The sequence below is a fragment of the Liolophura sinensis genome, chromosome 1 (assembly GCF_032854445.1).
Source record: "Liolophura sinensis isolate JHLJ2023 chromosome 1, CUHK_Ljap_v2, whole genome shotgun sequence".
In the NCBI taxonomy this organism is placed as follows: domain Eukaryota; kingdom Metazoa; phylum Mollusca; class Polyplacophora; order Chitonida; family Chitonidae; genus Liolophura; species Liolophura sinensis.
Window position 1 is genome coordinate 80,376,485 of NC_088295.1, and position 25,064 is coordinate 80,401,548.

General features: G+C 40.3%; 2 protein-coding genes and 1 long non-coding RNA gene across 7 annotated transcripts in view; 2 read left to right on the forward strand and 1 right to left on the reverse strand.

The window, feature by feature from the left end:
- The first annotated feature begins 1,666 nt into the window (after window positions 1–1,666).
- On the forward strand, window positions 1,667–6,610 carry LOC135461605 (serine/threonine-protein phosphatase 6 regulatory ankyrin repeat subunit A-like). Its single transcript, XM_064738779.1, has 8 exons — window positions 1,667–1,802; window positions 2,726–2,874; window positions 3,081–3,178; window positions 3,527–3,650; window positions 4,047–4,247; window positions 4,611–4,729; window positions 5,060–5,174; window positions 5,582–6,610. Exons 1-8 carry the CDS (start codon window positions 1,750–1,752, stop codon window positions 5,989–5,991), a joined length of 1,269 nt encoding a protein of 422 aa, XP_064594849.1. The 5' UTR covers window positions 1,667–1,749; the 3' UTR covers window positions 5,992–6,610.
- A 1,314-nt stretch (window positions 6,611–7,924) lies between these two features.
- LOC135461701 (zinc finger E-box-binding homeobox 2-like) overlaps window positions 7,925–25,064 on the reverse strand; it is a 60,566-nt gene continuing 43,426 nt past the window's right edge. The window contains exons 1-6 of one of the 4 annotated variants that reach the window (XM_064738903.1): window positions 20,594–20,644; window positions 19,198–19,419; window positions 18,916–19,062; window positions 16,230–18,577; window positions 15,715–15,907; window positions 7,925–15,335 (exon numbers count right to left, since the gene is read on the reverse strand). In XM_064738903.1, the coding sequence (XP_064594973.1) occupies window positions 15,076–15,335; window positions 15,715–15,907; window positions 16,230–18,577; window positions 18,916–19,062; window positions 19,198–19,402 (3,153 nt within the window). In that variant the 5' untranslated portion in view covers window positions 19,403–19,419; window positions 20,594–20,644 and the 3' untranslated portion in view covers window positions 7,925–15,075. Of the gene's footprint in view, window positions 15,336–15,714; window positions 15,908–16,229; window positions 18,578–18,915; window positions 19,063–19,197; window positions 19,420–19,909; window positions 19,997–20,593; window positions 20,645–25,064 lie in introns of those variants that run through there. The other 3 variants (XM_064738902.1, XM_064738901.1, XM_064738900.1) reach the window with 3 other exon arrangements.
- LOC135461703 (uncharacterized) overlaps window positions 20,584–25,064 on the forward strand; it is a 44,823-nt gene continuing 40,342 nt past the window's right edge. The window contains exons 1-2 of one of the 2 annotated variants that reach the window (XR_010443383.1): window positions 20,584–20,705; window positions 23,795–23,953. This is a non-coding gene — a long non-coding RNA (uncharacterized LOC135461703). Of the gene's footprint in view, window positions 20,726–23,794; window positions 23,954–25,064 lie in introns of both variants that reach the window. The other variant, XR_010443382.1, reaches the window with a different exon arrangement.

The window sequence follows — 25,064 nt, forward strand, 5'->3', positions numbered from 1 at the left end:
TCTATTTTACATCCATAATAGCTGATGAAAGCATCTCTAATGTTGTCATTTAGGACTGGTTGTATGGTCTCTTCTTGTTAGTTTGATTTCTTTTTGGTGCGCCATTCCAAGATTTTAGTAGACCCAACTTGCCATGACAGCACAAAGTTATTTTGATGAGAGCGAGAAGAAAATATTTTGACTCAGAAATGGATTTACACTTGCCGGAGTGGTAATAGTTCAATTAAATTGAATGCTGAGGTCTATTTTCAATATCCTGCCCAACACGTATGCATTGTGACACTGGCAGCTGGTCTCAGTTCCCTGCTTATAAATGTGTGGTTCAAAATGTATCAGTTTAACACTTAAACTGAGAGCAAAAATCAAATTTATTGCATCGATATCTGTTTATCCACTATAAGAACATACACTGACAGTCAAGAGCTAACAGTTTTCTTGACCTGAAAGCCAACTGTCATGTGACGCATGCAGAGCTAGTGATTGGCCTAGTTCATAACGGCTTCTACAACATGGCTACTCGGAGTGAACTATGCACCAGTATCCATCAGGGGCAGACTTTATGTTCACTTGTACCAGAGTGATAGTAAAGGTCCAATTGTCTTCAATGCACACCATAAATCAGTGTACTTCCATTTGCAGCAGATTTAACAGCCCACTTCGTTCCACAAAGTGTCTTGTGGAATGGACCTACTGCATTTTTTAACTGAACAATTGAACGCAGAGGCAGGAAAATATCAGAAATTGTTGAAAATAGATCTCAATGTTCAATTTAACTGAACTATTATTGTACAGGACTAATTTAAGCAAAGCCTATATATTCAAAATGACCTCTATTGCAAGTGTTGAATAGACACAGTTCGTCTTCGACATCTTGTCATGTTATGCTGGCATCAATCACACCAGCATAACATCAGGAAGTGTTGAAAAAGTTGACTGTGCACTCTTGCCTACAGTCTAGTGATAAATGAGCGCTGATCTGCCGCTATTTCATCGAACCAACCAGGTTTTAAAAAGTGTCCAGTCGATTTTCGTACATGCACATAAAAAGAAGATAATATCAATCCCTGAACAACATGAAATTAATTGTGTTATCTATTGATGTTGGGTGAACGCAAAACTGCAGCGAATAAAACGCAGGTCCACATACCTACCGCCCTGTTCATGCGATTGGCGCCAACTAGTGTTCTTCCCTCCGACGAAGAAAACCCTCGTTCAAGGGAGACAATGAGATTCGCAAAACATTGAGTTTGAGATTAACAACATATGTCTTTCCTTAGACATGGCATTTTAAGGCGTAGTTTAATCATTTATTCTGTTTCGCATACAATGCTGTCTGTGCATACTTTTAGTTTAAATGGTATCTGCTCGTGACTAAAACTGATCACAGCTTCAATGTAAACACATCCACGTGTTTACCTCTGACATCTACGTTCTACTTTCGAACTCGATCTTACCATATTAATCCACTGTTGATTCAGTGCTCAAAGAGTTTGCGGTTCGATATGAAACATTAAATACATGAAAAACCTCTAAACAGTATAAAAAAACTTCATTCCTTATAGGTTGACAACTGAAGGCAACAAATGTATAAGTGGAACTATATACTGTCGCGTATTAAATAATACACTTGTTGTGTGGCACTTCCGTCTGTCATATCCAAAGGCGACGAGAACGCATTTTCTGCCCGATGGAGATAGGTTAAACAAATTTCATTTGTCGTAAGGAAATGTCACTGATGTCAGAATAAAGATGGCAGAGAACCCTTCATCGGACGAAGAGTTTCCAGAAGGGGCACATGAAAGGTATAATTTATACGCCAGCATAAATCGCGGTGTCTGCACCTGTCCATATATGGACATTCACCATTCACCTGGATTTGACCTGCCTATATTTGTCAAAAAGCCCCTAGTTTTAATATTCATGTTTCTGTATTACATCCCGTACATGGCTTTGCCCAACACATGTGTCTTTAAATAGTCACTCCCTTGCCGAGCGCCGGCGTTGTGCATTTTTACTTTCCTGACAGATTGATCTTTATGATGTAAACAAATAATTAAACTACCAGTATTTATAAATCTGACTCACAGTTTTTGGTCTGCTACAACCAGCATGTAGTTGTAAATAGTACACAACATGCTGGTCTAGGCAGAAAGAAGATACCTCTTTCAAGTGTCTTGCTCAGTCCTCCACCATGGCAGAATTTCTACATCTTGAGTAAGTTTAAAGCTACAAATGTATGATGAAGGTATAAATTGGTTGTGCTGTTTGAGACCACATAGGCCTACTTCTGTCAAGTAGACAGTGAGGTGAAACATTGGAAGGTACAGGTAAATGAACAGCCATGAATGATATTCTGAGAAGTACATGTGGGAGAGTAACTGGAAATTATACTATAGCATGTTGGACAACAGAACAATTTGCAAAGCATACATATTTGAAGAGTGAAGGTCTAAAAATCCTACTTTTGGTTTATGTTGTCCAGATGAAAGGTTTTGTATTAATATCCATGTTATGTAGACAATATCTTCACCCCTGTGTATGTGCAAATGAAGTTTGTAGGTGCAAGTAAAATGACGTGTGCCAGGATGTCCAAGGTCATAAATGTTTCATTTGATCATAGTCTTGAACTTGTTGACTACATTTGCACTAAGTTGATTAACAACAATATTGTTTGAATTGATTTTATCGTTATTGTTTGTTTGTATTATTTTTTCGTTGCTTTCAGGGTGAGCAGTGCATTGCCTATTCATAATAGTGCTAGCATACATTTCCCTGATGATGAACTGGAAATTTTCCGTGCAGTGAGATATGATGATGTGGAGATGGTCGGACGTCAAATTCGCAGCGGAGTGGATGTAAACGTGTTGCATGAAGGCAAGATGCTCAACACTATAAATCTTCCAACCATTTAACTTTTTGTCAGGAAATTTGGTTAATCTATTTCAATTTTCTGGCAGCAGGCTTCAATATTTGTACCAGTTAAGTCCATTTTTCCATTCAGCAGTAGGCATCTGCATTTTTGCTGGTGAATATCATGCAACTATTAAACTTGAACTTTTAAAACATGTTTTTTGTTTTAGGTGGCAAATGTACATTGAAGGATAGAGCCCTGCACCGTCCCATTTTAACGAAGAGTTATTCCCCTTTGCATGTCGCAGTTCTACATTCTTCTATGAAGGTACATGTATTTTGTTTGACATTTTTTCATCCGATTTTTTAAATTGGTAATACAATGCCATAGCTATGATGCTTGAACACCACAATTGTTTTACTAACCTAAGATAAGATTTTTGACGAATTTATGTTATTTACTGCATTTGTATGTGTGGATCAAGTTCACGCATGCATGTACTGATAAATAAAAGTGTGAATGAAACAATCAATTTGACTGGCTAGTATATGATGCTGTTTAGACATCAGTGACTAGAACCTAAGTACATACACCCAAAAACAAAAGAAAAAAGAACACATTTACTTCTGTCTCATTTTGACACCCGCTGTTTCACACATGCTCATCCACTTACAGATGATAAATTTCTTGCTTGAAAATGGAGCAGATGTGAATGCTGTAGAAGGCAATAACCAGACACCACTTCACTTTGCCACGGCATGTGGTAGAGTTGGTGTGGTGAGGAGGCTAATAGAGGCAGGTGAGTGCTGACTGATTTTAACACTGATGTTCAGGGGAGTATGAACTGATGTTGAGGGAAGGTTTTATGCACTGTGATTTTAATACTAGTGCTTGTTGGTTTAGGGAAAGAGTAAGTAGTAATTTGTATGGAAGATTGTCAGAGTAAAGGTAGTGCCAAATGCAGTCTTACAACAATCTAATACTATTTTGATTGAAGTTCAAATGCATAAGGCTTATATCTATATGTAGCTCATGTGATTTTAAGGCATTAGAGGATTGTTGATGCTGTGTTAAGCTTCGCTGTCCCTCAGATAACTATTGTGTTGTCATATACAATGTATGTGACAGTAAACAGTGAAATCATTCTACTGCTCTTTTCTGCATATATACAATACAAAAGCTTGTTTCTGTGCAGGAGCTGATGTAAATGTCCAGACGTCCAGTGGGAAGACTGCTGTGATGGAGGCAGTGGTCAGTAACAACATTGAAATGGTCAGATGTCTGCTAGCTGCTGGGATTGATCTCGAGCTGACCGATATCAAGGGTGGCACAGTCCTGTACATGTCCACAATCTTCACAGGGAAAGACACAAGGTTTATCCAGTGCCTAATACAAGGTATGTAGTCATAAAAATGTGTGAAAAATATTGTGGATAAACCTGAAACAGATGGTAAATTTTCTGCATTTTGCCAAATTTAGAAATTAAAAAAGTACTATCATTTTGAAGTAGCTACTCCTTGTTAAAAGATAATGTATATTCTGAGCATGTGAAATCAGATGCAATCTGTTTTGTTCTCAAAATCTTCAAGGTAAGACATAAATACAAATAGTTATGGATTAAAAACACTTCCCCAAATTTATCTGATACACTATTCAAGTTTAAATATTGGGCTCAACTTGGAAAATCGAGTCTGTACATGTAGTTAATGATTTTCTTTCAAGGACATTTCTGTTGGTTTTTGCATGTTTTAATATCCAGCTGGTTGTGATGTGAACAAAACTAACAAACAAGGTGCTAGTCCATTAATGATGGCCGCCCAGCTGCACATTCACTCGGCTGTATCCATGCTGATCAAGGCAGGGGCAAACATCAATCAGGTAAGGGCTCTTAGCTTCTGGGTCGTTTACCAACCAGTCTCTACTTACATTGTTGTATCCAGTGAAGTGTCACGAGGGTTCAGTGCTTTTACATCCTTTGCGGAAATATACATGGACATTAAGCACATCTCATTTTGGTTTTGGAGGAATGAAACATGAGTCATAGGTAGGGGTTATCTCCCCTTGACCATGATTTTCTGTTTGTTGTTGCCAGTGAGTTGAATATCATCTGTACAGATTATCCAAGTAATGTAGCTCCATTGAAATTGACACTTTATGATATTGTATTTTGTTTTCAATATTACATCTGTGCAATGCATGTTTTGCCAGGCTGATCAGGCTGGGTTAACTCCCTTGCATCCCTGTGTTGAGAACAATCATAACCTGGACATGGTGCTGTATCTGATTCAGCAGGGAGCAGATGTGAACTGGAGGGACAGAAAAGGTAAAAAGAAAAGAATTGCATCTGTTTATTACTTTGAATGTGACCGGATTGATCATTTGTGTTTTTTTAATGCTGTTATTTTTTTGCATTATAAAATCTACTTAACACCTAAACTTTTTTGAATAAACTGATTTCAAAACTTAAATTCAAATATTAAACAGTACAGTGTGCATATCTTTGGCTTGGTTCATCTTGACTTTGGGCACTTTTTCTGAAATATACTCAATATTCTCAAAGACATGAAACTCATGTTGTCTTGATATTTCAGCACTGTATTTTGCTATGATGATGAAGTGAAGTGTTGAACAATAAAGTCTTTAGTTCATCAGTTAAACTTTTCATTTGTTCTACAACAAATACTTCATCCAGTCTCAAATAAATGTATACTGTATCAATTTTACTTCAAGGAAAGACACCATTAGACAAGACAATTATCAATGGTCGTTTGAGGATGATAAAGCTGTTAGTGACAGCTGATGCACATTACACATACAGTCAGATGACATCCACAAGAATGGAGGAACTGTCTAACTACTGGCCACCGTTTAAGGAGTGGTTGATGAAGGAGCTGAGCACACCCTGGTCTCTACAGAGATGTTGTCGTCAGGTTATCAGGGACAATTTAGGGCCTGGCCGGCTTGGACCAGATGTAATCAATTCCTTGTGTCTCCCTACCTCACTCAAGTTTTATCTGCGTATTAAATCACCTGAGCTGGATAGTGAGTATGGACTTCGGGGTCCTCCACCCCCCAAACCTAAAATATCGATCTCTATGATCCCTATTGTGCCGTTCATGCCAGCTGGCACAGACACGTGAACATGTAAACTGTCTAGGTGTACAAGTCATGACAGGTGTGATGATCTGTGATCTTGATCTACGCCCTTGAGGCAACATGAAAATTTGTGAGATTTAACTGATATGGCTAACAGTTGCGATGCAGTGCATTTAATGTGGTAAAATTGTTATTATGTGTTAGATGAACATTGTTTGTTTTTTAAAAACTTTATGGCTGTATTTGTTTAAGCGTGAATAAATGACATATATTTATAACTTATACTGAAAAGAGATTGTAAATGAAAATATTTCATTTAAAAATGTTAATTTTAGTCCTCCAGGATTTAGAGTGAAGTACAGGATTTGCATTTTTTTTTATAGGTTGTGCAATTTAAGGCCTGTTGTTTTTTTTTTTTTATGGAAAATGCATTTGTACATGTATCAAACGTATGCTATGTATGTTACATGTATGTGGAAAGCTCAAAAATAGATATAAAATCTTTTGTTAAATGTAAATTGTTAGGTTATGTAAATAACGTTTTTATATAGGTATGTTGACTGTGATTAACAAAACAGAATATGACAACATTTTGTAGAGCACATATTGATTTAGTCGTGTTTTTGTGCCTTTATTATGAGAGCTTCATCCAGGTGTACATGTACTTACATAAACACTGTTGTGTGTTCTGTAACAAGCCTTCACAGTCCTCATAAATTATTATGATGGTCATGATCTATTATGTTTTACTTATTTATTTGATTGGTGTTGTATGCAGTACTCAAGAATATTTAACTAATACATCAGTGGGAGGAAACTGAGCTTGGAAACCCTGGACAATCCGCACAATATTATGCTTCATTAAGCGAGTTAAAACCACTTCGGTGGCTTAATGGTGTCCGCCTCGAAGTCGCGAGACCTGGGATCAAATCTGGGTCAGGTCATACCAAAGACTTTAAAAATAGTACCAGTTGCTGCCTCGCTTGACGCTAAGAGGTTAGAGCTTGGCAACAGGGCTGGTTGGCCCACTGTTAGTATAATGTAACCGGGTAATGTGTCATGGTGTCTTCAGCATGATACTTCAATGGCAGTTTGATCGATACTCAAATTCATGACCTGATATCTAGCCCCACCCCCAGCTGCTCTGCCAAGTGAGATACCAAGCCAGTTGCGAACAGTTTGCTTGTTAGAGTCCACAGGCATGCTGCAAATAATCCTTCTCATAGAAGACCTTACTGAAAGGTGGAATTTTTCATTTTTTGATCAGTCCATGTTTTAAAAGCAAACCATATCCTGCCCAGCTTGGTAAGTCAAATTGAAGAGCGATTTGGCTCTATACCCAGAGTCTGAGTTTCATTTGAACTAATATTTTCACGGGTCTTGAGATAGTTGTTTCAGTGTCTAAATTACAATATATACTGATTAATATTAATAAATTTTGGGGGTGAAGTAGCCTGTAGATAACTAGCCATCAGCCAGGTCTCGCTGGTTTAATAGCAGCATTACATCAGAACATGGCTGAAGTGTTGTAGTTGCTATTGGACCCCGTCTCATTTCCTTTACGCACCACACTATTATCAGACAAGTGATATATGCCAGCAACCAGCAGATGGCTGAGGGTTTCCCCTGGGCTCTGCTTTGTTTCCTCCCACCATAATGGTGGCTGCCGTCAAATAAGTGAAATATTCTTCAGTAATTCATGAAAAACCAACCAAATGAAGACATAAATCATAAACTGATTCATCCTCCACTCATTAAGGTTGCAGAATGGAAATAGGACAAGTGCTATTTCATGTGATTTGCACATTTTCACCATCCGCACCATATAAATGTGCCGTATGAAATGTAGCATGATCTATTTTCATTCAACTAGTTGAATTCTTTGATACGAAAGATCTTGAACACAGCTCAATCCTACTTGAGATGAAAGGTCACAGAGAAAACCATATAAAAGGTGGATAAGACATAAGAATGGATTGCATATCAAAGTTTATTTAACCAACTGCCTTAATGAAGGTCAGTTTGATACATGTAGCTCTAAACAACAGATGATGGAAGTCTTTGTATACGACAACTGACTTGCTGCATCCTTACACACAGCATATGGAAGTTATGGATGAGCAAATGTCACCTCGAGCTTATCTACAATGATTGACAAATGGGAGAGGCTGGATTTCGTAAGACATTAATAACAATTTACTACAACTCTGTGTAGGCTGATCTGGGCTGTAGCTGGTCATACAATATAACCTTCGATACAATAAAAATGACTTATATGTGTGATTACAAATGACAGCCCAATAACCTAAACAGAGTAATCTCCCCTGGTCATGGAAGCCAGATATATAACAAATTACAATACATTAAAGGTGGGCATGCAACATAGAGAGAACATATTGTACAAGATTACATTATACATGTACTTTCTAAATCAAACCTTATGCAGACTTACAATGCAACAACTAGAGTATTCCAAAACAGAAAGTACATTTCCATACACAGTAAACAAAATCTAAACATGCAAATTTGTATACAGCTGACAGTGGGTAGCATGTGACAGCACAGGTGGGTATGGTACCTGTGTATGACTAATGAACAACAGTGGGACAAACGGTGAGCTAGCCCGGCTAACTGTCCATGCTGTACAGTACAAACACCATTGGGCAACTTTGGCTGAGTAGCTGTTTGTGACTTAGAACAGGATTGTACAGAGCTATACAAGAAAACACCTACCATAACAAAACTACTCTACGACACTCCTTACACAAAGTATAGTACATGGAAGTTTTATAATACATTTTGGAAGCTTGTGGATTTTTGTTGTCAGTTAACCATGTTTTCGTTAATACCAGACACATTGTGACCTGTAACCATACCAACAACCCCTTCCCACTTTCACTTTCACTCTGGAAGACTTCAGTGTTGTTCACACACACACTTTCTATACAGTAATAGTAGCATGTGTGTGTGTGGAGCAAGTTTGGCACATACTAGAAGACAAGTGCATTCACATCCTTCAAAAAACACTCATTGGAAGACAAATACAGCTTTATACAAACATTCACACAAATACAGCTTTATAAAAACATTTGCACAAATACATAAATCGGTGGGAAGATCGTTCTGACAAAAATGTGTTCATGGTTAACAAGTGGCTTACTGAAGATGAATACTCTAATAGCTTTTGGCACACAGAAATACTGATAGAGAAGACCGGTAAATTTAAAGGGAAAGTTAGTTGCAGAAAACATCTGGTGGGGCAGCAAATAACAGTATAATGCAGGGGAATACATTCAGTGATGAACAACAAATACATTTTTAAGACATTAAGAGGTGGGACAGCAAATAACACTGGAAGACATTCAGTGGTGGGACAGCAAATAACACTGGAAGACATTCAGTGGTGGGACAGCAAATAACACTGGAAGACATTCAGTGGTTGGACAGCAAATAACACTGGAAGACATTTAGTGGTGGGACAGTAGATACACTATCTTCAGAATTGTGTAAACATTAGAAGACATTTTTGATGGGGCAGCAAATGCACTACACTTCAAAACAGCATAAAGCTTTGGAAGACCTGAAGTTGTGGGGGGAAGTAACTACACCATCTTTCAGAATAGTGTAAAACAGTGGAAGACATTTGGTGGTATGATAGTCAATACACTATCTTCAGAATAGTGTAAAACAGTGGAAGACATTTGGTGGTATGATAGTCAATGCACTATCTTCAGAATAGTGTAAAACAGTGGAAGACATTTGGTGGCATGATAGTCAGTACACTATCTTCAGAATAGTGTAAAACAGTGGAAGACTGCAGTGTATTGGCATGATAGTCAATACACTATCTTCAGAATAGTGTAAAACAGTGGAAGACATTTGGTGGTATGATAGTCAATGCACTATCTTCAGCATAGTGGAAGACATTTGGTGGCATGATAGTCAGTACACTATCTTCAGAATAGTGTAAAACAGTGGAAGACATCTGGTGGTATGATAGTCAATACACTATCTTCAGAATAGTGTAAAACAGTGGAAGACATTTGGTGGCATGATAGTCAGTACACTATCTTCAGAATAGTGTAAAACAGTGGAAGACATTTGGTGGTATGATAGTCAATACACTATCTTCAGAATAGTGTAAAACAGTGGAAGACATTTGGTGGTATGATAGTCAATGCACTATCTTCAGAATAGTGTAAAACAGTGGAAGACATTTGGTGGTATGATAGTCAATGCACTATCTTCAGAATAGTGTAAAACAGTGGAAGACATTTGGCGGTATGATAGTCAGTACACTATCTTCAGAATAGTGTAAAACAGTGGAAGACATTTGGTGGCATGATAGTCAATACACTATCTTCAGAATAGTGTAAAACAGTGGAAGACATTTGGTGGCATGATAGTCAATGCACTATCTTCAGAATAGTGTAAAACAGTGGAAGACATTTGGTGGCATGATAGTCAATGCACTATCTTCAGAATAGTGTAAAACAGTGGAAGACATTTGGTGGTATGATAGTCAATGCACTATCTTCAGAATAGTGTAAAACAGTGGAAGACATTTGGTGGTATGATAGTCAATACACTATCTTCAGAATAGTGTAAAACAGTGGAAGACATTTGGTGGTATGATAGTCAATGCACTATCTTCAGAATAGTGTAAAACAGTGGAAGACATTTGGTGGTATGATAGTCAGTACACTATCTTCAGAATAGTGTGAACATTAGAAGACATTCAGTGATGGGGTAGGGATAACACTATGTTTCAGAATAGTGATTGGAAGATTCAAATAAAGATTGGAAGACAGTTGGCGGGTAAACAAAAACACTATCTTTTTGGATGGCAAACTATATAAAACATTATTTAAAAAAAAAACATTTCAAATCTTTTAAAGCACTGAAATCATGAACCTTGGTTAGCTAGCACCAAAAAAAAAAAAGCTATAAAATTAGCATCTGGCTCTTTATACAATATAAAGGATACCACAGAAGACTAGCATAATAAAACACATGAGACCACAAACATTATTTGAGGATATCATGCAAGGCAAGGTGATCAACTGGTAAGCAAATACACTACACGCACACAAGTGTCAAAATTACGGAAGACGTTCTCATTACTGGGCATACAGACACTACATATTAGTGTAAATAATGTGGAAGACATTTTATTTGGTGGGTATGCAAAACATCTAACACTAACACATAATAATGGGATACCTGAATATTGAGAGGTTAGACAAAGACAACAAATTATAGATGGAACATTTATTTTAAAATCTAGACTGCTTAACAAAACAAAAGGCAACACTGAGCCAAAGATAAAATTATGTCTAGATCAAACGAATGCACCACATTCAAATTGGCAAACGACTGGCCGAAACAGCCAGTCAAAAATAGGGAGCTGAGTAAAAGTTTTGGCACAGGTATTAAAGATCAAAGAGCTTTATCTTTGTGACACTACAATGTAATACTTTGGTAAAGTTCATGCACATTAATACTGGTATGTAAGGAAGAACTGGATTACAGCACAACTCCATACACGAATCTTTCGCACGTCTCTCACACTATAGCACCAGGCGCCTATGGTACAATATCATTGTGTGCGTGTCGACAGGGGTTCTACAACTACAATATACAAAACTACCAAATGATTGTTCTCACAATTCACAGGGTATCAACTACGGAGCCCGCAGAGTCTTCTGAGTATTGTCAGGTGGACCCAGCAAGGAAGGTGGGCTGGCCAAGTTTGGTGTCCATCTATTTGCTAACGTCACATATCACCATTCATACAGCTATCTACAAGGGGAGGCTACTCTAAAATCTACATCTACCTACAGGACAAGGTTTGCTCAAGAGGCTGTCAGTGTCTGCAGCCAGTCTACTGGAGGGGAAGAGGCTATAGCCTCAGACCCCACATCAACATGCCTGACAGGACAACTTACTGGCCTTTTGCGGCAAGGCTTTGGCACAGTGTCCACGGAATAGTCCCTTCTTCTGCCTGGTGTGGCAAGGGAACAATACCCACAGGAAATCAAATAATATCATATATGGTATCAGTAAAATGAAGAAAATACATACATGTACAAAATCACCTATCTACACCACATGAACTACAACAACATTTTCACTTTCAGTTTTATCCACTCAAGAAAGCACACCAGATTAATGACAATCTTATCTTTTAACATGCCTTTCTCACACACATGAAAGTCAGATGATGGGTTGGCTATTCTCAAATTTTCCTCTGCTATGTTGTAGTCATGAGTCTAAGAAAAGCCAAATGTACACCTCTGACATACACACAAAATATCACAACAAATACACCACTGTCACACCCTCATATAAGGAACAATCACACACACACCCTCCCCTCCTATTCCCCCACCCCCTCAGTTGATATAGAACAGGGCACATGATACGTCTGGTACAACACATGGTTAACTATAGTTGTGACTCAGCACCAATAACAGGGTGGTGAACCTCTGACCAGGGTCAGTAACCTGAGCATATACACCTTATGTACACCATAGACCTGGATGTCTCCAGGAGGACATTTTACTAGCACTCTTTCCAATGACTACAGTTATCCTGGGTGCAGTCAGACACCTCATTGGCACAGTCTAATTAACATATAAAAAAGTCATTGTAGATGTCAGATCTAACAAGTTCATGTAACAACACCAATAATACCATACAGAATTATCAGAACACTCTTTGTACAGCAGTTTTCTTCAAAGTTTTTTAAAAACTATCAGGATGAAAAGCCTGCACAGGTGATGAACAGCTTACCTGTGAGGTATGTCATGGAAGCACCTCTGATGAGAGAGCAGCGATCAGCCAACATGTGTCAAACCGTTAACAGGTGAGGTTTAACAGGGGAAGACGTAGGTCAAACATTCCACAAAAAGTACACAGTAGAAGCTACATACCATCTGTACAGCTGTACATGACTCATGATGAGCCCTCATAGGTCTTACACTTACACGTCAGACCACACAGACATATATAAGTATATATATATTGCATAATACACTAGGATGGACTATACAGATTATAAAATCATGTCTGTTTCCAAACAGTGATGGCGTTATACATCGACACAAGACATATCTAAGACACGCATGAATAAAGCATTTATCCCATTTTAAAAAGAGACATGAAAAGATGATGATCAGTACAGATGTGTTGTTTGGTGATCCAAATGATACATATTATGCATGTTCTGTAATATGGATTTCCTGGAATTTCCACTCGTTGTGGAATGTTGCTTAAAGATTAGTACGAAACAAAATGTTAAAGAGCCTGGCTGACGGGACCAGAACACTAGCCTCAAGGATGGGATCACATGAGTTATCTCCCCTGGCACCTCTGCGGTATCAATTGACTAGAATACCTCATCCACATAGATATATCATAACAATATAGCTCATCATAAACCTCTTAACTGACACATTAAAAATACCAAATATACTTGATTTAGTCCACGATATCTGGTTAATGTTTAAAATGAACAACAAATTCATGCAAAAATGTCTTGAGACAGTGTTTGAGACTAGATATTATGCTGGCAAGAATCTCAAGATCATCACTAGCATAGAAAAACAAAATAGACTCTTGGACTAGACAAGGCTATGAATATAAATGTAAATAGAGCTGATCTGATCTAATATCAATACTGAGGGTGATATTAAATTAAATAATCTCATAAAAAAAGTTTTCTGAGAGGCAAATACATAATCTACAACTTCATCAATCTTGGTGTATTAATGAAAAAAGAAACTTTTCGTTAAATATAAAATGGAAGGTGATGTATTACCGAAATTATTTTTAGTTTAGCAAAACTGCAGGACAGAAGAGGCTCACTAAAACAGGCAGCTGGCGGTATGAGAATACAAAGGGAAGTAAGTGTGTCACCATATGGCCCAAAGCATACAGCGCTAGATTTGTACACTAATACTGAGAGGAGATGTCGAGACAGACCAAGTCGTCTCTGCTAAAAGATTAATACATGTACGATGTGAACACTACAGAACTGAGGCAGCTAGCGCACGGACATTACACCTGTACAACTGATTCACTACCACCAGTACAATTCTACAGGTTGGGGCATTACAACAACAAAATAGACTATTGGATGTCAAAAAGAGATCTATTAATACTGCATACAAAAAGGGATTTCTCTTGACTAGAAATACTTAAAACGCCATATTGCTTGTCATAAAACCACAAACGAAAAAAAGGGGGATAACTAAGCCTGGTGCTGCTCTATCAATGTACAAACTGAAAGTGCAAGTACTCTACTGACCAAATATCCCTAACTCCACCTGTCATGGAAGGCTGGGGTACAGGCTAGCCGGTAATGCTCATCAGCCCCCAAAGCGTAATACTCAGATCTATGTGACTGACTAACAATAATATAAAATAAAATATCATGCGAACATGTACAACCTCCCCACTACTGGTTCCAGCTCTACAAAACATTGTCATGGGACTGGAGACATTTAACCTGAACACACCTGTCATGGCAAGGGACCACATGTCATTATTCTACCAAAATATATCATTTTCTCTAAATAAAATACATTGGCTTCACTTAAAAGTAATTATTATGCATAAACATAAACTGGATCATTGTGACCCAAATCAGATAAAGAAAAATATTGCTCTCAACAACTGGTAAACCCAATCTGGTACAATATGTATACATACTGTACATTTACAAGTAAAGTTTTCTACCCACAGAATAGCACAAAATATTATTACTCAAGTCTTGATGAGATGCAAGAATATCATCAACTCTCATTATGTCTAAAATCATATGAATGGGTGGGTCACAAACGCTATTGCGAGTAAAATGCATGTTTCTTATTAAAATAAATGAGCAACTGTTATTGATAACAGCTCAGAAACAAATAAGTACAATATCAAGGTAATAACAGAAATAACTATTAATCAGTTCATTGTAGGTCTTACAAAAAAATCGTAACAAATACGTAGGTTTACTGCCCTTAATTTCATACATGTATAATATGTACACAACAGGCAAATCTGATAACATTCAAGATACAACTGTTGTCTTGTACCAGTCCAAACAATGTTTGCCAACAACTTACTAGCGGGATCTAGGCGAAAACAAGCATTCTGTCACAAGGTTTGACCTCTGGCCCTTCCCCGAGGGTGTCAGAGTCATCACCCCCATTAGGTTTACAGTACTTGTAACGGTGGTTCATGTGCTGGCTGTAGGACCCAGAGTGGCTGAACCTCTTGCCACACTTCCGGCACTGGAATGGCTTCTCACCACTATGAAGGCGTTTGTGCTCTGTTAGGTGATGCTTGTGTTTGAATGCCTTGCTGCACACATCACAATTAAATGGTCTGGCCCCTAAAAAATCAACATGCATAAATCAATTGGTGTGATTCTTTCCTGAGCCAACAGAAAGCAAAGGTATCATTCAAATACACTGTAGTTACAGAAACTTCTCACATATGTAGATATGAAAATCCAGAAGAAACAAATGAAATATTCTGTTGTTTTACCAGAGAGCATTAGGTGCCAAAAAGCTGCTTCTGGAATATATCTGGTTAAACGCTAAACAGTGGCAAACCGGTGAAGCCTAAACTTGCCCAAACCTAAACCAGTGCCAAAAGCACCTTCTTATTTACAACATGTTAAACTCTGCTTGTATGAACTGTGAAATTCTACAACTGATCTCAGCTTACCTAGGCCAAAAAATTATGAAATACAGAAAAAAAATTCTTACCAGAATGTTCATATTTGTGTCGTGCCAATGAACTCTGCTTGCTGAACATTTTTTCACACTGGTCACAGGCGTACATGCCTTCCTCTACATCCACTTTGTGGTTTTTCCACGACCGACGTTTCTTACGGTGTGGCTGGTCCTCATCAACAGACAAACTTTCTTCAAAATCTAACTGGAGTTCTTCAGCCTCCACCTGTGCAAAAACGCGTAAGTCTAAACATTACAACACAGCACAAATGCATGATTTTAACCAAGAAAAATTGTACTGTATTTTCAAATCTGTAGGGCAAACTCTTATAAGCAGGTATTAAACACTTAACTGTAAAACAATGTAGACAACACATGCATTAATTATCACAAACTTTCAATGACATGGCTTGCTACAAATGCCCTTGTGACGATGTGATGTGCGATGATGTTAGCGATGGGAATGAGAGAGAAGGTCAAGCAGGAACAGAGAGGAAAGGTTCACTAAAACTACAAGATGAGGATGAATAAAAACGCTCAAAACCTGCCTTTACCTGCCGCCACGACTTCTTGCGAGTGCGTTTGGATTTGCGGTCAGGGTCGCCTGTGCCATCGAGGGAGTGGTTCATAGGAGCTCCTTCCTCCCCTTCCTCATCCTCTTCGCTATCTTCCTCGCTGTCCTCCTCATCCAGCCCACTCCTGTCATCTTCATCCATTCGGTTTCGCAATCGCTCCTCGCACTCAGAGTCGTCTGTGTTTTCATTGGTCCGTTCATCAATCACCAGCTCCCCCTGCGTGTCTGTGTCATCGTCTCGGTACGTCTCCGACGCGGTCACACGGTCCTCCTCACCTTCCTCTCCCGTGGTTGAGGAGAGACGTTGAGGGGAGCCCTGATGAATTTCGGACTTGGGGACGAGGCCACAACTGGTTAGGATGGGGCTGGTTCTAGGAATGTTGCCATTGGACATGGAGCTGGGCAGAGTGCCGGGACGGTTGATGATCATTCCCTCCTGCTGCATGTACTTGTAGATGGCGGAGTTCTGGAAGCCGGTTTCCGTCCGTGGCCTGGGCACTGGGACGTTCAGGGGCAGCTCTCTGAAGCTGGAGGAGGGCTTCTGACTGAGGTTGAGGACCTCTCCCTCGCTTTCTGACACGGAGGGTGGGGAGGAGGTCTGGCTTCGGGAGCGAGAGCCCCCGTGGGCTTGGGGCGGACTCCTCTTGACTGTCAGGTCCAGGGGCTCATCCTGCTGACGTGATGGGCAATAAGGCTTGGGTGAAGAATGTGTGGCTGGCTGGACATATTTCCCGTTCGTCTTGCTCTGGTCCTGTACAGGGAAACTTCCAGCAGTGGAGAGAACAACACTCGTAGCTGGGTGCATAGAACCGTTGTAAGGCTGAGGAACGACTGGGATGTAGGGTGAGGGCACTTTGCTAGGTGTCACACTTCCTTCCTCTTGGCGCTTAAAGCGGGCCATGGATGGGAAGTACGGCACATTCTTGCCCTTCTTCCTGTCCCGAGCTCTCATGTTTTGAAACCATACCTGAACAACACGTTTTGGAAACCCTATCTCATTGCCAATGCGGATAAGTTCAAATTTTCTTGGTCGGGGATTTACTTGGTAATGAGCTTTAAGCACTTGCAGCTGCTCATCAGTGATCATAGAGCGCATGCGCAGTTTTCTGTTCTCTAAACTCTCCTCCTTTGAGTCAACTGCATCTTCATCATCAGTCACGCCATCTATACTGCCGTTGGACGTATCAACCTTGCTGAAGTCTGATGATGTCGTACTGCTTGGGGAGTTTAGTCCGCTTTCAATCTGGCTAACTCGGTGGATGATATCTTTGTTTAATTTGCATAGATAGCGCTCATGCTGATGCAGGTCTACGGGACTTTTGAAGGTAGAGTGACAGTGTTTGCACTGGTTCTCTGTGGGGTCCCCTTCCGTTCTGTCTGGACTGCCAGTGTCACGATCTTCCTTCACACCGCTGCTATCCGGGGACACAGCTTCCGAGCTGGACTTGAGTTTCTCCACCACACGTACACTCTCTGCAGAGCACACCAAGGCAATTTCCTTGCGGATAGCTTCAGCAAGTTTTTTATCAGCAAGAGATGGAATGAGATCTGTTTTTTTATCGGGGGAGAGCTGGGACTGGGGCAGTCCTCCGTTAGGGGTTGGGGTGTAGATGACTGAGCTGGGGGGTTGTTTGGGGGAGTACACGGTGTAGGGAATGAAACTCCCATTCAGGGAGGGTGAAAAGTAGGCAGGGACAGCTGATGTCGGGTTCCGCGGGTCAAAGTGAACAAACTGGGTGGCAAAGCTAGTCTGTATTGGGAGCTCCGTGCTGGTGATGGCTGCTTGCTGTTTGGGACTGTTTGCATACGATATAGATTCCATGTTTCCATTGCGGTCCACGCGTCGCCCTTTCATGTTCATTACCCAGCACTTTTTGGATGTCATATGACTGCTGTAGGAGCCAGAATGACTGAAGCGCTTTCCGCAATTTGAACATTCAAATGGTTTCTCCCCGCTGTGGATGCGAATGTGCTCCTTCAAATGATGTTTGAACTTGAAAGCCTTGCCACATTCAGGGCATTTGAACTTTCGCAAGTCTGTGCTCTCGTCATGGCTGATCATGTGCCTCTGGAGGCGGTAGACGTTGGCAAAGCTCTTGTGGCAGACTCGACAGAGCTGGGACGTCGGGGAATGGCACGCTAAGTGCTTGTCCAGCTGAGATTTGAGCACAAAGCTCTCGTCACACTTGGGGCATGAGTACTTGATAGGTTTGTCAGCATGATACGTTTTCATGTGATCTCTCAGCAGGTTGATGCGGGAGAAGCCTTGCTGACAGTGAGCACACTTCAGGCACACCTCATCGTCAGTGTTACTTACTGAATCTGAAAAGAAATTTTAGTATAGTTCAATGAACTAATATTTCTATTCTCAGCAGCACTGTATCACACATCATACTATTCACAACTATAAATATTTTTTTCTTTTAACACAAACACCCAACATATATATAGTACCACATATCACATCAGTTTACTTACAACTGTGGGAATGGCCTGGAAACTATAATATACTGATGCTCCTATTTAAAGCCACACATGTGCTGATATAGAACATGTTGTTAACACTTCATTGTACAGACTGTTCAACTATTAGGCAAAGATAAAGAATGAACAAAATAGGTAGGTTACGTGTATACAAAGAAAAAGAGAAAAAATTGTACCTCCAGTGTGACTGCCATTGTCATCCTCATGGTCACTCACAGGTTCGGGGAATATCACAGCCGTATCTCCTCTCTCTAACAGTTCCTTTATCTTATCTTCCTCACACTTCACGGGAGTCTCTCCTTCCTTCACAGGGCCAGGTACAGCTACAAAATAGCACAGGACTTGTTCAGAAATTCACCAGAGAGGACAAATGAAAAATGTTTCAACAAAGGAAGTTTCAAATTTTTTTTTTCTTTGTTAATTTGATTCAATAATATACAAAAAAAACCCCTTCTTACTTGTTGACGACTGATTGCTGTCCTCGACTTTGATTTTAAGTTGAGATGAGTTATTGTTGTTGTTTTGTTCCTCAGATCGGGACTGGTTTGTGTCATGATTACAGTTTTCCTTATCATCGTGGCAATGTTGTTCGGTTTTGACACTGGTACAATCTGTTTTTAAGTCGCCCTTTCCGTCAGTCCCTAGAGTTGTAGTTTCTCCCATGTTGTCTTCATTCTCCACTGGAAATAGATAACAACCTATTATGTTTATGTCAAACTCAACATAATGCTTGAAAATTTCAAACTACTTATTGTAACTTACATTTAACAAGACTGCCTGAAAAACAAGGGGAGATTACCTGGAACAGCAAAGCCAAAAATCAGGGGGGACTACTCCTTCCCAACCAGTGACAACCTCCATTAATTATTGTATTACAATACTGACAAATGAAAAGAGGCCCTGAAGTACATAAATCCACTATAATATATCGACGACAGCTATTGTGTCCCAATGAGTTAACAGATATATGCAGACAGTGGCATGGCCACAGGACCAAATCTCAATTTGGCAGCGATCACACAGGATTCCACTCTACCTACGTGGCATATTACCTGTCTACACCTGAATGGTATTAATAAACCTGAGAGCAATGTTAACGTGCACCTACCTAACTAAGATACGCTAGAGGTGCTTGCTGGCAGATTTCCAAGACAATTCTGACCACCTTACCCGTGTAGGTCATCATGAATGGGTCCCACAGCCAGGGACAAAGGTGGACAAGCTTGTGATGGGGAAGCAATCTGAACAAGTGTCGAAGTTCCCAAGTCTCCCTCGCTCATTACAGCGACTGAGTGGACTCATTTAGACCAGTCAGGATATACTCACTACACCTAGGCTGCCTCTATGCTCAGGTTACAGTTCCGTTCAGGAAAACAAGCAAATTGCCCTGCGCTGAATCACTCACTCTAACAGCCCTGATTAATCCCCACACAGTAACACTGGTGCACCTGTGAGGGACGGCTTGCTAACCGCACTCCCCTCAGCAGCTACTGCCATATGCGTGGTACATGTACCCACAGCAGACACTCTACACCTGTTACTGAACCGACCCTAACGCACCACCTTAATACTGTATCTCAGGAACGCTCACCAAATGACAGCAGAAATCAGCACAGCTAGAAAAATGTTCACCACATGCAACATCAACTTCTCCAACTATACCAAGAAGAGTAATGCACCTGAGGAAATGCTGAGGTCATCCACCAGGTGTCTCTTCTGTGGGCGGCCTGAGAGGGAAGATGATGGGGAGCAAAGTTTCCACACCTAGAGGCTGACAAGTATCAGATATCTGAGGTGTAGGATTGCCGAGGTCTCAGATGGCACACTCTTCCCTCATAACCAGGATCACATTACCTGATTCCGTTGTCCTAACATTGACCTTTGCAGCTCTCAAACACCAGAACATAGGGACACCCCAATGGTAACTTCGTGGTGGCGCAGTTTCAGCACACACTTCTAGGTCAAGGTAACATCTTCATGACAAAGGTCAGCCTACACTCTAACTACTCTGCCAAAGTCTAAAGTAACTTGCTTATTTTTACAGGCTATGTCTGCTCCAAGGCTAAAAAAAATGGTCTCACACAAGGTCTCATGTATATGTAAAATTAAGGCCAACTCCCGGGACTTCCCATAAGTCAACACCTTTCCCCAAACCACCACCTCTCTACCCTCTCATTGGTCCACATATGGTATTCACCATGGAAACTGAGGAAATCTACCTTATCAAGAGTGTTCTGTCAGCTGAGTGATCCATCACCGGGCTTAGCCAAATGAGAATGTATCAAAACTCTGACATTTCTTCAAGCCAGCCTGCCACAGAGGAATGTGAAATGAATTGATTTGACTGTTCTCAACTGAAGCATGCAGAGTCACAGGAAAGTTCCACTCAAGCTACTTCTGTGAAAACTGGGCCAGCAGCTAGCCTGGCTGGGTGGCTGAGAGGTAGAGGGTCTCCAATTATCTGTCAACCAGCCAGCAGCATCCATATAGCCAAGCCTATAGCTTATCTCTCTACCATCAAACCTTCACCATTCACAGCTTGTTAAGGAAGCTATTCCCACAGCCCAACTTGGGCCTAAATCCATTTACAGAATGAACATGTACAGTAGTAACACTTAGCTTTATGGACATGTATCTTGCATATGTATTGCTTACAGATGATTAAACACCATGCATCTTTCCTTTAGTTTTACTGGACATCTATGGTTTTCTATACAAGTATGCCTAACCAAGTTTGAGATTGAGACAGCTTGGCTGTGCCTAAAGATACAGGGGCTGTCTGCCCACTGACAAGGTGACACACACACACCATTACCACCCTACCATCATACTTCTGTCACTACAGATAATTGGTCCTCGCAGCACCTTCCCATTTCAGGGAGCCACATACCAGCAGTTCACACATGGTGCAAAGATTAGAATTTCATGGCCATGCAGTAAATGCCAGCCATAGTCCCCTGGTATTTCCTCCACTTAGTGACATTTGCAAACAGTTCTTGAAAATATCAAACAATTAGCATAGTATGATCTGACATACCTAGAGCTGTAGTAGAGCTAAACAGAGGCAATTATTGTTACCACCAAATAAAGGACCTTCCCTGAGAGTACACACTGTAATGGAGTACACCTTGAGAACATGTTTGGTTTGGTTACATGTAGCATAATGAGCACAGGGCCATAATAGGAATAATGATATGCCATGGTTTTACACTTTTTCGCTTCAACAGTACACATTGATTTATTTTCATCATTATTTTATAAAGCAGCCAAGACTACTGAATTTAACAATCATATTTTCAACACTTGTAAACTTGTGCTTATACATCGTAACCATTTAAAGTCTTTAAAGTTTGATCACCACTAAGTTTGCTTGCACAATTCCACTTAAGAAACAGGAAAAGGTAACCTGAGTTTCAAGAATTTTTCTTTCTGCAGATCTAAGGAGAATTGTTCTATAATCGCAGCCAAATGTTTCTGGCTGATAAAAGTTAACAGGCAACAAAAACATATTTATCTGCTAACTACTGAGCATCCATTCCACATTAAACCAGTGAGATGGAGGGAAGTGGAGAGTGTGATTAGGTGGACCATGTCTGATTGAGTTTGGTCGTACTGGACCTCTAGCTGGCTGGTTCTGGAGGTCCATACTCTGGCATGTTTACAACTCTCTCCCTTCACAGTGGTCACAGCACAACCAGCTCCATATTGATTGCAGAATATAGCTGCTAGTCAATTACAATCCCGGCCCAACAGGGAACCTCCATAGCTCCATATCTGCTACGAACATAATCCATGTGAAATCAACTAAATTAGAATCTCATCCAGAAAGGATTCCATATATATTATAATACACATATATATAACTGTACAGGTAGTATATGCATACATGTAAATGTACATGAAGTTACAGGTCAGCCACTGCTCGCTGCATCTGTCTAAACAGGAGCTGCTTTATAGGGTTTTTTTTTTTCTCTGAACTTTCTTCATTAGACTGGATGCCTGCCTGAATCACCGATTCTTTCTGTTTCTTTTCAGTAATGGGGCGAATCCTGATCTCCTTATACAGGCCTTCACAATTAACCCAAAACCACTTAAGCTTTATGACCAGGCAAATTTGATAAATTGATCAAAACTGCTCATAAATTCCAGAAAAAAATCCATAGTTTTGGGGCAACTGCCCCAACGTAATAGAATTTCTCCCTCAGCAATTGGTGAGTAATGATTTGGAGAAGCCTACCTTTCTGCCGTACCCCCCAGAGGTTGTAGGAGGCTGGTCCAATGGCAGACAAATTCACCTATCCTTAGCACTGATCCCAGATCAAACACACTTCCCTTCAAACAGGTTAACTTTCATGTCGTTTCCAGTTTCATAAATTGATTAAACTCAGGGAAACATACCAATAGTCCTCGTTCCCCATATCTTTTTCCACTGAATTGATCAAGTTAGAGCTGAATTAGCTTATCAATCAGGATTTACCTTTATTATGCTGAGGTTAATGTAATTTCATATTGCCATGGTAGCTTTAGGAAGGACATTACTGGGGCATATTTATGAGAGGTAAGAATACCAAAGGTCGTGAGAAGCAGAATTTCCTGATAAGTTTATGTAAATGACATGGTTTTTAGGTAGTGAGGCGGTGTATGCTGCCCCTATGTGGCAATGACAACCACATCAAATACACTCATTGCTTCAGTCCTCTCTTTGACACTCGAACAATGCTCAATGTTCCCCTATTTACACCCATGTGAATATCTGAAGGTGTTGAGCAGCAGTGTTCAGTCCGGGCTTATTCTCCCCACACAACAGCCAGGGCAAAGATCAGCATCTTAAAATGTAGAAGAGATCATTACCTTTCAATTATTTCATTTGTCTCTGTCAGTTGCCTTGTTTCCTGGCCACGAGCTGAAGACCCTCCACCATTGTGGGCGAAGCTTGAAGAGCCAGGAGCTGACATTGACAGACTTCACCATGGACACCACAGGTTGCCCAGGTGAGTTCACCTTTTTTAGCATCAATTAATATCCATAAATCAAAGCGATTTACATTTATTGCAGGGAAATCATGTAGTACAAGAGCTACGGGTTATTGGGGATGGTTGTAGCTAACAGCACAGACGTGTGATATGAGCTTGTCTACACACGACCACCTTTGTGATGCCAGGAAGTGACCAGAACTAGGCAAGTGCTGGGCCGCTGGAGATTTCCTCTCTACAGGTAATTAAACATATCTGTCATTTAGTGATCTTGACTTGTGTCAATACCTTCCCTCGTTGACTGGCTGGTAAGAGCAGCAATGCACAGGACACACGCTCAATTGCAGCCCCACACGCAGAAAACAAGTCATTTAGAGCTTGCATGTAAAATGCTGCATCCATTATAGCGTGAACAATGGGCACCTGTCAGAGGAAGGCCTCGTGCTCAGGTATTTTACCCGTCTCCACCAGGTAATCAATACACATACAGAACAGCCACTTCCCCAACAGCAGCCTCTCACCACTCACCATAAGCTGACAGTTTAACTAAGCAAATTGCTATATTCCAGCATCTAATGACATCAAATGACAAGAATCAATGTTGAGTGAAGGGCTTTTGCTCTCCGTACCTGTGAGTAAATGGACAGGTAAGGTAGCTGATATGACAGAGTCAACTGTCAACCACAGGTATTACAAGCCTGTTAGCACGCACAATTTCCTCCCTCACACAATCTTCAAGACGTAAAGTCTGCCAAGCAGCAGCAGGCAACTTGTGGCAAACACCTCGTTAGTGAGGGGCCTACCTGACGATCAGCTTTATCAATTTCCTGGCCTCACATTCAAGATGACAGGTGGGTTTGATTTATCACAAAAGTTTCTTAATGGAATATTGGATAATTCATGGAGAAGACACAAGGGAAGAGGATGATGCCAAGAGATCTGGCTAATGCACCTGAAATGACTACAGAGCTTTTTCCTCATCAGTTAAACTTACTCACCTGACTACACAATTACCAGTCAGGCACGTGTCTGTGAGCCTCTCAATACAGGTATAATACCCACCTGCTCCATAAATACACACTACCAACCAAACCACGGAAGGCAGAATTTTATTAAAGGCTTATTTCCTAACCAATCCTCTTTGCTATGCCTCTGGAACACACCTTCTTTTATTTACATGACAGAGGCACATGTCTGTTGCCCCCCTAACCTCACCACCTACAAACAGTATTACCTGAGGATAACACCCTGTCCATTTTACACAACACTATCTCAACAACCTATTGCTTAAGAACATCTTTATCTAGAAAAGATGTCCATTCCGTAACTTGCACAAATTTTTTTACCTACAT

Coding starts and splice junctions, on each gene's coding strand:
- LOC135461605 (XM_064738779.1), top strand. CDS start 1,750: ATGGCAGAGAACCCTTCATCGGACGAAGAGTTTCCAGAAGGGGCACAT. Junction 1,803..2,725: donor CCAGAAGGGGCACATGAAAG/GTATAATTTATA, acceptor CGTTGCTTTCAG/GGTGAGCAGTGCATTGCCTA. Junction 4,730..5,059: donor CAGGGGCAAACATCAATCAG/GTAAGGGCTCTT, acceptor ATGTTTTGCCAG/GCTGATCAGGCTGGGTTAAC.